Below are 12,386 nucleotides of genomic sequence, written 5' to 3'. Positions count from 1 at the left end.
GATTGGCGAGGTTCTGTGCTGGATCGGAGCCACTTGAGTATAGCAGAAAGGGGGCCAGGGATGCGGAGCACAAGGAGGTAGATGGGTGGCACAGCCAGGACACAGGGCCAATAGGTGGTACAGGGTTCACTGAGAGGACACAGGAGGACAAGAGGTGGCATAGGGGGCACAGAGGGACAAGAGGTGGCACACTGAGAACATAGGAGGCACAGAGGGATAAGAAGTAGCACAGAGGGGGACAAGAGGTGGCACAGGGTTTACTGAGAGGACACACAGGGACAAGACTTGACAAAGGGGAACATAGGGGCACAGAGGGACAAGGGGCGGCACACAGGGAACAGAGGAGCACAGGAGGTGGCACAGAGGGGCACTAGAGGAGGCACAGGGGGAACAGAGGGGAAGAGGTGGCACAGGGGGGACAAGATGGCACAGGAGGAACAGAGGGGACAAAGTGTGACAAGAGGTGGCACAGGGGATACATTGGGGACACATTGAGACAGGAGGTTGCACAGGGGGAACACAGGGACAAGAGGTGGCACAGGGAACAGAGGAGCACAAAAGGGGACACAAAGGTAAAAGAAGTGGTAGCAAGGGGCAAGGGGGGGGGGGGGGAGTCTGCAAATAATTAGCATCGGGTGTTGAATACCCTAGGTATGCCACTGCCCCATACCATCCTTTACATCCGCCACACCCATATGGCCTGTATATACCTATATCCTTCCCTTATTTCCCCCCACCCATGTTAATGCTTTGTTTTTGCTTTGGCAATGCTAAATGTATTTGGTCCTGCCAATAAAGCTTTTGGATTTGGATGTGATTATGAGTGTGACGGGGAGGGGGGTCTAATCTCAAAGAGATGGGAGAGCTAACAATAATGCTGTAACTGCAGGTACATATACACATTACCAATAACATTAAATAAAATGAAAGCTTGAGAACTTTTAGCTTTTATCTCTCTGGTCTGACTGTTAGGCAACTGCCAAGTCAAGTTAATTGTATGTATAAACTTTTACTTGGCTAAATAAATCTGATTAGAAGACCTCAAAGAAGAGCAAAGAGATAAGGTTCAAATATAGAGATTGGTTTTCCAGGAGGCGGAAAGTGGGGACACACGGACTTCTAGTCAGCTGTTAAATAAATAAATTCTAAAACAACATACAATTAACTTTTAAAGAGAATGGACTGGCACCTGCTGCCCATAACAAAGATGGCGGTCGCCATACTGACCTCTGAAAAAACACTTCCTACAGATTCAGTCTGGGGAACCAATAGGATGGCTCTGTGTGTGGGGCAAAAGACGGCGTGCTTATGCAGCGACCAATGAGAGGAGGCTGTGCAGGAATCACTCTGCCAGACTGCCAATGGGATTGCGGCAGCGGAACGTCAATAAGGTTCAGCAGCAGTACTGAATGATAGAGCCATGTCCCGGGCCCGAGATTCTGATACTGCGGATGAGGCTGTGCGGTCTACCTGCGATGATGCGTCCATATGCAAGAGGTGAGGAGGTCACACGGTCAGGCGGGAGCGGATCCTGGGAGGACAAAGGCTGGAGAGGGGGAGACATGCTGATAGCTAATAATAGAGAAGAGAAAGAAAATCCCTTGAGAATTGATCACTGGCAGCAGATGTGTAAAGCAATGCATGTGGTGTTGTTTTTCACCCACCATTAACTGCCATACAGGGAGTGGGGTGGGTGACAGCATGCCTCTCACCCCCTGTAACTGTGCTATACAGGGAGTGGGATGGGTGACAGCATGCTTCTCACTACCCTGTAACTGTGCCATACAGGGAGTGGGATGGGTGACAGCATGCTTCTCACTACCCTGTAACTGTGCCATACAGGGAGTGGGGTGGGTGACAGCATGCCTCTCACCCCCTGTAACTGTGCCATACAGGGAGTGGGGTGGGTGACAGCATGCCTCACACACCCCTGTAACTGTGCCATACAGGGAGTGGGGTTAGGGTTGCCACCTTTTGATTGAAAAAATACCGGCTCTGGGGTGTGGCCTAGAGGTGTGGCCTAAAAGTGGGAGGAGTCTGTTACGACCTTTTTTTTTTCAAAAATAGTACAAGAAACATGCATATTTACAGAAATAGTTGAAAGTGGACCTGAACTCTTGCACAGGACAGAAGGAAAACAGAGAAACACACCCTGTATGTATTTATAGAGTTTAGTCTAATTCCCCCTCATCTGTGACTAAGCATAAGTTGTAATTTGATCCCTCAGCTGTGTCCGTGGACTGCCACTGCAGAGCGGTAATTGGTAAACAAAGGATGTTACTAATATGCCTGCTTCCATGAAAGCAGGAAGTAGACACACTGCCAATTTATTGCAGAGTTTGTATCAGCTGGGACAAAGAAATGTATTTTCTTTAAAGGTTATCATGCTGCTACATATCTTTTAGAGCAGAGAGAAGGTCTGAGTTTAGTTCCGCTTTAGAGAATACCTGTAAGCGAGGGGGAAGCCTCTGGATCCTGATGAGGCTTCCCTCATCCTCCTCAGCATCGGGGATTCAGTGCTGGCAGTCCCAGAAAAAAAAAAGTGGTGAAACAGCGGAGCCTGATCATGACCACTATACGCAGCAGAGCGTACCTCTTCAGGCTCAGCTATTCCCGCCAGAGCCTGAGGGAAAGCCGCCACTGCACCTGCGCGCACCGCAGACAAGCAGAAACAGCTGAGCCTGATCAGGAGCACTATACGCAGCAGAGCGTACCTCTTCAGGCTCAGCTATTCCCGCCAGAGCCGGAGGGAAAGCCGCCACTGCACCTGCGCGCACCGCAGACAAGCAGAAACAGCTGAGCCTGATCAGGAGCACTATACGCAGCAGAGCGTACCTCTTCAGGCTCAGCTATTCCCGCCAGAGCCTGAGGGAAAGCCGCCACTGCACCTGAGCGCACCGCAGACAAGTGGACCTTTAGGGCCGCCAGTGCTGGATTCCCTCTGCTGAGCAGGATGTTCTCATTAGGATCCAGAAGCTTCCCCCTCCCGAACTAAGTACCCACAGGTGCACTTTTCTCCCTACAGGTACACTTTCAAGGTGCCCACTAATGATTTCATTCCACGGCTGATCAATCATATCCAATGACACCGTATTGATTGGAAACATCGGAGTGCCCATTAACGACCGAATTACTGGCAGCCAAGTCGATCAGTTTATTGGAATCAAATTGTTTTTCGGATTGATCTCTGAACTGGCTAGCGGGAATCCCGCCCTTAAAGAGACTCCGTAACAAAAATTGCATCCTGTTTTTTATCATCCTACATGTTCCAAAAGCTATTCTAATGTGTTCTGGCTAACTGCAGCACTTTCTACTATGACAGTCTCTGTAATAAATCAATGTATCTTTCCCCTGTCAGACTTGTCGGCCTGTGTCTGGAAGGCTGCCAAGTTCTTCAGTGTTGTGGTTCTGCTATGAACTCACCCTTTCTGGCCCCTCTATGCACACTGCCTGTGTGTTATTTAGATAAGAGAGAAGAGAGAAGCTGCTCTAATCAGCTGGATAAATCATCCTCTGAGCTGGCTGGGCTTTCACATACTGAGGAATTACAAACAAGGGCAAAGCTGCTTGCAAGAAGAAAAGAGCAGCCTGAAACTTCAGTGCATGGGGGAAAGAAACACACAAATGATCTCTTGAGATTCAAAAGGAATGCTGTATACAGCCTGCTTATGTATGGATGTATTTTCTATGTGTGGACATACTGTACATCAACCTACTTCCTGTTTTGGTGGCCATTTTGTTTGTTTACAAACAAACTTTTTAAAACTGTTTTTAACCACTTTTAATGCGGCGAGGAGCGGCGAAATTGTGACAGAGGGTAATAGGAGATGTCCCCTAACGCACTGGTATGTTTACTTTTGAGCGATTTTAACAATACAGATTCTCTTTAATGGGCATGACTGATCATTTGTGATTACCGCAGAAACGATTGATTGGCTGTAGAATTGTATCATTAATGGGCACCTTAAGAGTCTGGAAGAGAGGATAGGGGCTGATGGAGGGTTGGGAGAGAAAGAGAAAAGAGGAGATAGAGACAGTGAATGTGTGAGTGACTGAGTGTGAGAGTGTGTGAGTGACTGAGTGTGAGAGTGTGTGAGTGACTGAGTGTGAGAGTGTGAGAGTGTGTGAGTGACTGAGTGTGAGAGTGTGTGAGTGACTGAGTGTGAGAGTGTGTGAGTGACTGAGTGTGAGAGTGTGTGAGTGACTGAGTGTGAGAGTGTGTGAGTGACTGAGTGTGAGAGTGTGTGAGTGACTGAGTGTGAGAGTGTGTGAGTGACAGAGAGAGTGTGTGAGTGACAGAGAGAGTGTGTGAGTGACAGAGAGTGACAGAGAGTGACTGAGTGTGAGAGTGTGTGAGTGACTGAGTGTGAGTGACTGAGAGAGTGTGTGAGTGACAGAGAGAGTGTGTGAGTGACAGAGAGAGTGTGTGAGTGACAGAGAGAGTGTGTGAGTGACAGAGAGAGTGTGTGAGTGACAGAGAGAGTGTGTGAGTGACAGAGAGAGTGTGAGTGACAGAGAGTGACTGAGTGTGAGAGTGTGTGAGTGACTGAGTGTGAGAGTGTGTGAGTGACTGAGTGTGAGAGTGTGTGAGTGACAGAGAGAGTGTGTGAGTGACAGAGAGAGTGTGTGAGTGACAGAGAGAGTGTGTGAGTGACAGAGAGAGTGTGTGAGTGACAGAGAGAGTGTGTGAGTGACAGAGAGAGTGTGTGAGTGACAGAGAGAGTGTGTGAGTGACAGAGAGAGTGTGTGAGTGACAGAGAGAGTGTGTGAGTGACAGAGAGAGTGTGTGAGTGACAGAGAGAGTGTGTGAGTGACAGAGAGTGTGTGAGTGACAGAGAGTGTGTGAGTGACAGAGAGTGTGTGAGTGACAGAGAGTGTGTGAGTGACAGAGAGTGTGTGAGTGACAGAGAGTGTGTGAGTGACAGAGAGTGTGTGAGTGACAGAGAGTGTGTGAGTGACAGAGAGTGTGTGAGTGACAGAGAGTGTGTGAGTGACAGAGAGTGTGTGAGTGACAGAGAGTGTGTGAGTGACAGAGAGTGTGTGAGTGACAGAGAGTGTGTGAGTGACAGAGAGTGTGTGAGTGACAGAGAGTGTGTGAGTGACAGAGAGTGTGTGAGTGACAGAGAGTGTGTGAGTGACAGAGAGTGTGTGAGTGACAGAGAGTGTGTGAGTGACTGAGTGTGAGTGACTGAGAGAGTGTGTGAGTGACAGAGAGAGTGTGTGAGTGACAGAGAGAGTGTGTGAGTGACAGAGAGAGTGTGTGAGTGACAGAGAGAGTGTGTGAGTGACAGAGAGAGTGTGTGAGTGACAGAGAGAGTGTGTGAGTGACAGAGAGTGACTGAGTGTGAGAGTGTGTGAGTGACTGAGTGTGAGAGTGTGTGAGTGACAGAGAGAGTGTGTGAGTGACAGAGAGAGTGTGTGAGTGACAGAGAGTGTGTGAGTGACAGAGAGTGTGTGAGTGACAGAGAGAGTGTGTGAGTGACTGAGAGAGTGTGTGAGTGACTGAGAGAGTGTGTGAGTGACTGAGAGTGTGTGTGAGTGACTGAGAGTGTGTGTGAGTGACTGAGAGTGTGTGTGAGTGACTGAGAGTGTGTGTGAGTGACTGAGAGTGTGTGTGAGTGACTGAGAGTGTGTGTGAGTGACTGAGAGTGTGTGTGAGTGACTGAGAGTGTGTGAGTGACTGAGAGTGTGTGAGTGACTGAGAGTGTGTGAGTGACTGAGAGTGTGTGAGTGACTGAGAGAGTGTGTGAGTGACAGAGAGAGTGTGTGAGTGACAGAGAGAGTGTGTGAGTGACAGAGAGAGTGTGTAAGTGACAGAGAGAGTGTGTGAGTGACAGAGAGAGTGTGTGAGTGACAGAGAGAGTGTGTGAGTGACAGAGAGTGACTGAGTGTGAGAGTGTGTGAGTGACTGAGTGTGAGAGTGTGTGAGTGACAGAGAGAGTGTGTGAGTGACAGAGAGAGTGTGTGAGTGACAGAGAGTGTGTGAGTGACAGAGAGTGTGTGAGTGACAGAGAGAGTGTGTGAGTGACTGAGAGAGTGTGTGAGTGACTGAGAGAGTGTGTGAGTGACTGAGAGTGTGTGTGAGTGACTGAGAGTGTGTGTGAGTGACTGAGAGTGTGTGTGAGTGACTGAGAGTGTGTGTGAGTGACTGAGAGTGTGTGTGAGTGACTGAGAGTGTGTGTGAGTGACTGAGAGTGTGTGTGAGTGACTGAGAGTGTGTGAGTGACTGAGAGTGTGTGAGTGACTGAGAGTGTGTGAGTGACTGAGAGTGTGTGAGTGACTGAGAGAGTGTGTGAGTGACTGAGAGAGTGTGTGAGTGACAGAGAGAGTGTGTGAGTGACAGAGAGAGGGTGTGAGTGACAGAGAGAGGGTGTGAGTGACAGAGAGAGGGTGTGAGTGACAGAGAGAGTGTGTGAGTGACAGAGAGAGTGTGTGTACTTGTTTGCTTCCACAGCACTTCAGCAGCTGAGCCTCTGCTTGCTCCCACCAGGACCCAGCACTGTGTAAAGATTGGCTGGGCAGCTTCTCTCCAGGAACTGCCAGATCTGGGGGGATGGGGGCTCTCCACTGCACACTGACTGGTCTCTCAGTCACAGGCTGTCTCTGTGTGAGGTAGGGAGAGAGATCCAAAGCTTCACACAAAAATAAAGAGCCGCTATATGGTACCATATTGTAATAGTCTAGGAGTTTGACACAAAATAAGTGGGGGCATTCCCATGATGGCAGTAAGGTCAGACGCACCTGAGTTCTGTTCAGCATATCCTGCTGTATCTACCCTCCTGACTTCTGCTCTCCCTCCAGACTCTCATTACACAGCCTGCCCCAGCATCTGGCTGCAGCCTCCTGAGCAGCGACAGTGAAGATATGTGACTTCTCCCCTGCACATGTGCGGCCATCCAGAACCTTCTGTAGCTGTTCTCGCTACACACTGAGAAAGCTGCAAATCTTCTCTACCTCTACACTGCAGACGGCTCTGAGATGCGTACACGTGCCTTTCTATTTGAACAGTCTGCTGCTACTGTCAGTTCCTGGCAACCTTCAATAAACCCCTTCACAGGCTCACAGCTATCAATTCACGTGCATTGAGAGCTGAACAACAAACGAGTGGAGTCAAACCATGTGCTCTGCTCAGCCAGTCCTGTCCTCTTCTCCGGTGTCCAATCAGCTCCTCCTTTTTCCCCCACAGTGCTCAGCAAATCCAGCCAGAGCTACTCTGGTCACTGGTGATTGGCTGGCAGTGCCTGGCCAGCCAATCGGAGAAGAGAGGAGGGAGCTGTGTTTCCAGTGTGATCAGCCTGGACCCTGGGGCTATTTTACCGGCAAATCAGATGCCGGAAATAATTAAATTCCGGTGCCGGCTTTTTAGCTGTTTTTACGGCCGGGCCGGCCAGATTCCGGCCGGGTGGCAACCCTAAGTGGGGTGGGTGACAGCATGCCTCACACACCCCTGTAACTGTGCCATACAGGGAGTGGGGTGGGTGACAGCATGCCTCTCACCCCCTGTAACTGTGCCATACAGGGAGTGGGATGGATGACAGCATGCTTCTCACTACCCTGTAACTGTGCCATACAGGGAGTGGGATGGGTGACAGCATGCTTCTCACTACCCTGTAACTGTGCCATACAGGGAGTGGGGTGGGTGACAGCATGCCTCTCACCCCCTGTAACTGTGCCATACAGGGAGTGGGGTGGGTGACAGCATGCCTCACACACCCCTGTAACTGTGCCATACAGGGAGTGGGGTGGGTGACAGCATGCCTCTCACCCCCTGTAACTGTGCCATACAGGGAGTGGGGTGGGTGACAGCATGCCTCACACACCCCTGTAACTGTGCCATACAGGGAGTGGGGTGGGTGACAGCATGCCTCTCACCCCCTGTAACTGTGCCATACAGGGAGTGGGGTGGGTGACAGCATGCCTCACACACCCCTGTAACTGTGCCATACAGGGAGTGGGGTGGGTGACAGCATGCCTCTCACCCCCTGTAACTGTGCCATACAGGGAGTGGGGTGGGTGACAGCATGCCTCTCACCCCCTGTAACTGTGCCATACAGGGAGTGGGGTGGGTGACAGCATGCCTCTCACCCCCTGTAACTGTGCCATACAGGGAGTGGGGTGGGTGACAGCATGCCTCTCACCCCCTGTAACTGTGCCATACAGGGAGTGGGATGGGTGACAGCATGCTTCTCACTACCCTGTAACTGTGCCATACAGGGAGTGGGATGGGTGACAGCATGCTTCTCACTACCCTGTAACTGTGCCATACAGGGAGTGGGGTGGGTGACAGCATGCCTCTCACCCCCTGTAACTGTGCCATACAGGGAGTGGGGTGGGTGACAGCATGCCTCACACACCCCTGTAACTGTGCCATACAGGGAGTGGGGTGGGTGACAGCATGCCTCTCATCCCCTGTAACTGTGCCATACAGGGAGTGGGGTGGGTGACAGCATGCCTCACACACCCCTGTAACTGTGCCATACAGGGAGTGGGGTGGGTGACAGCATGCCTCTCACCCCCTGTAACTGTGCCATACAGGGAGTGGGGTGGGTGACAGCATGCCTCTCACCCCCTGTAACTGTGCCATACAGGGAGTGGGGTGGGTGACAGCATGCCTCTCACCCCCTGTAACTGTGCCATACAGGGAGTGGGGTGGGTGACAGCATGCCTCTCACCCCCTGTAACTGTGCCATACAGGGAGTGGGGTGGGCGACAGCATGCCTCTCACCCCCTGTAACTGTGCCATACAGGGAGTGGGGTGGGTGACAGCATGCCTCTCACCCCCTGTAACTGTGCCATACAGGGAGTGGGGTGGGTGACAGCATGCCTCTCACCCCCTGTAACTGTGCCATACAGGGAGTGGGATGAGTGACAGCATGCCTCTCACCCCCTGTAACTGTGCCATACAGGGAGTGGGATGAGTGACAGCATGCCTCTCACCCCCTGTAACTGTGCCATACAGGGAGTGGGATGGGTGACAGCATGCCCTAAAGAAATAAGGAACCCCAGAAGTAACATGCGCTCTGCAATAAACCCAATAGGGCTAAAACGGTAGGTGCCGCCCAACTTTTTAACCCTATTTGGTTTATTGCAGAGAACATCTTACTTCCATGGTTCCCTATTTCTATAGGGCCCCTTATGTATTTTTTTCCCATGTGTACAGTATATACAAAGCTTTTATAGCATTAAATGGTTTACACTTAGAACTGTATTCTTGTTTGTCCCATTTGTTTTTCGATTTTGACTTCCGTCAACATGAACAACTTTGAGGAATACTCATTGTATCTCCTGGAGACCTGGTTGGATATCGTATGATCCAGTTGGAGATGCTGAGGATTGTACACAAAGCCATTTATAGCGTTGTAGGCTATTATGGGCTAGTAAGCCTTTATTTTTCTTGCTGTATGGTGATTAACCACTGAAGTCTTGGACACCGGGGCCCGTATGCAGTTCGCTTTTTCACCTGAGTTTTCTCCTAGGAGATAATTTTTCAACGTCTTTTTAAAATAGATTTTCAGCATTTTGTAATCAAAAAGTACTATCAAAATTATTTTGAGTATTTTCTTAGCATTTTATCGACAAGTTTAAAAATATCATCTAGGAGAAAACTCTGCAGAAAAATGGGCCCAGGTGTATATTGTTTATCATCTGTGGATGAACCAACTAGCGCTGATTGTCTTCAATAACATATTGTTTGGGACTTGGACAAGTCTCTTTCTTCAGCTGCTACACTTACGTTTCATTGCTCGCACTGTTTTTTTTTTTTTTTCTTTTTTGAATGTCACAAAATAGTTACGGTTTAGACAGCCTCAAAGGATATTTGTGATGGTATTATACTTTGTTTCCAAAATATGTCCAGCTCCAGAATGTGGTGCTGGGGGGTGCCGTGTTTACATGAAAATTATGCTTACTGGAGGAAAACTTTTCTTCTAGGCTCAGCCCTCCTTTTTCAGGGCTGTCAGTGCCAGCTGTACATCTGTTCTCCTCCCAGTGTGCTCCTCCCTTCTGATGATGCGCATGCCATGGCATTCTCCCCCTCCTCCCACATCCTTGCTCCCCTGTTGTTGTTTTGGTGCAGAGGGTGGGGCAAGAATAGCCTGGTATGTCAGTTCTTGGTTTTGTACTGTGCTTGATGATATCACGTACACCAATAGGACATCCCGATGTAAGCCAGAAGGAAAGAGGGGACTACAGCCTACAGCAGTGTTGGAAGAGATAAGGGGGAGGCAGCCAGCACCGCTCAGTAAGGCCTGGGACCCACTAGCACTGCTTTAGTAGCGTTTGCCAATTGCCAGCGATCGGCAAGGCTCTTTAGAAATTGCAGATAAAAAAAAAAAATAGATAATTTAATTTTCAAAAAATGGACAAGAGTCCTGTTTGCAGCGCTGATTTAGAAACTTGTTACTTTAATATTCTCTCTTTTTTTCCTTTCTTTCTTCCTGCCAGGTTTGCAGTGAGTGTCGGCTATTGGAAAGACCCGTACATTCAGTATTTTGTGAGACAGGCTAAAGAGCGCAAGGCACCTGAGATCAACAGAGGTAAGTCACATCAATGGGAACAGGAAGATGTATATGAGAGGTTAGGGGGCTCACATATTTTGGCATATCTTCTGAGAAACACCAGAACATTGAACTTAACGTGAACTTTATGCTGGGAATACACGGTAAGATTCTGAGCCATTTAGATAGCTCGATAGATAATTTCCGACATGTCCGATCTCTCGCCCGAACGTTTCCGAGCGCGATTCTGCATGGAAAACAATGGGAAAAGATAAGAAAAACAAATGGTAGATAAGAGAATCGCCCACAGAATCGAGCGCGGAAAACGATCTGGCGCAGAATCAAGCAGCAAAATCGACCCATGTATTCCCAGCCAGTGACTGGTGCATTTGTATCAGTCAGCAATGTGGGTTTGCAGTGTACACTGTTCTCGTCACTAGGTGGAGCTACAGTTCCAGACATATAGTCCTTGCTGAATAACTAATATAAACATCTGAATGTACTTTAGATCAGTTTTCCTCTTGTGTTTTAGGGTACTATGCCCGGGTTCAGGGGGTCCATCAGCTGCTCTGTGAGTTCCTGAAAAAGACAGAATGCAAATGCCAAATTATTAACCTTGGCGCTGGGCTGGACACAACATTTTGGAGGTTAAAGGTGAGTCCCCAAATATGTCAATTGTTTGGCTGTTAAACTGTCCTTAGAAAGATTTCCACAGTAAACACAACAAGAAAGCACAGAGGGCCAGCGCTCAAAGATTTACCATAAGATGGTGGAAAGGATGACTGAGGCTGCTGTGTGCAGCTAGTCAGTGTGCTCAAAGCCAAAACAGTTCGATGCAGCAGCAACAAGACAGTGGAAATGCTTGGCACTACTGACTGTTTATTGCTTCATTCACTTAACGTCACAAAGCATGTATAAAAAGTCCATCTTGTGCATAGCACGCAGTATAAAAAGTGATACTTATCGGGAGCAGCGTTGTGGGAAGGCAGTGGGTGCTGCTGGGTGCACGGCCTGATGACCGTTTCGCTTAATCAGCTTCTGAGGCTTGAAAGTGCACACTGTGCTTTATTTTTGCTTAGTTTAAATAGCATCTCAGGGAGGGGATGCTAGTCATGTGACATGTAGATCCGCCTTTCAAAAAACCAGACTGCACCTGCAAATTGGCAAAATTAGCCAGTTGGATAATCAAATATAAAGTAAGCCCCTTGGGGGATTTGCCCAGTTAAGTCATACTGTGCCTCCGTGTGGACATGAGACCATAAATAAATGCTAGAGATATTTCTCAGGCCAAGCTTATTAGCTTGTGTGGGGGCACGTTACTGACACCTGCTGGCAATAAAGGAGGCATAACCACATAAAGCAAAATTATGCATTTTTTGAATAAATTTGCTTGCAGGGAGTAAGCATATAGAGTGGTTAGAGGGAGGCGGAATAGGAAAGTGCACCAGTGATGTGAAGTGAATTAAAGAGGGACACGTGACAAAAAGTGTGGCAAATGGAGCACTATCCCTTCAAAAAGGATACCGTGCAATGCATAAAAATGTATTAAAATTTATAAAATATATACATAATGTATAAAATAAAAATATATAAAAATTTGATTTATATAAAGGCATAAGACATTTCAATATCAAATACCACATCAGCGAAAAGAAAACCGACAATGCTTGTGAAATGTCGGTCCCAAGCAAGAAACCCACATATAGTAGAAAAGAATGGCCTGCAAAGATTTCATTCTCTGTCTTCCTGGCTGAATCCCAGGATCTTCTCTGGGTGACTGTTCCTGGCTGGACCCCGGGATCTTGTGGAGGCAGCCTGTTCCTGGCTGGACCCCGGGATCTTGTGGAGGCAGCCTGTTCCTTGCTGGACCCCGGGATCTTCTGGAGGCAG

At 48.7% G+C, this 12,386-nt stretch overlaps 1 protein-coding gene across 1 annotated transcript in view; it reads left to right on the top strand.

The window, feature by feature from the left end:
- Positions 1-1,357: 1,357 nt before the first annotated feature.
- LCMT1 (leucine carboxyl methyltransferase 1) overlaps positions 1,358-12,386 on the top strand; it is an 83,876-nt gene continuing 72,847 nt past the window's right edge. Inside the window, exons 1-3 of the mRNA XM_068246732.1 lie at positions 1,358-1,497; positions 10,444-10,535; positions 11,029-11,150. Of these exons, the coding sequence (XP_068102833.1) occupies positions 1,421-1,497; positions 10,444-10,535; positions 11,029-11,150 (291 nt within the window). The 5' untranslated portion in view covers positions 1,358-1,420. The remainder of the gene's footprint in view (positions 1,498-10,443; positions 10,536-11,028; positions 11,151-12,386) is intronic.

This window comes from Hyperolius riggenbachi, chromosome 7, assembly GCF_040937935.1.
Source record: "Hyperolius riggenbachi isolate aHypRig1 chromosome 7, aHypRig1.pri, whole genome shotgun sequence".
Lineage (NCBI taxonomy): Eukaryota > Metazoa > Chordata > Amphibia > Anura > Hyperoliidae > Hyperolius > Hyperolius riggenbachi.
Note: the sequence above shows the minus strand (reverse complement) of the source record. Positions and strands in the feature narration are given on the sequence as shown.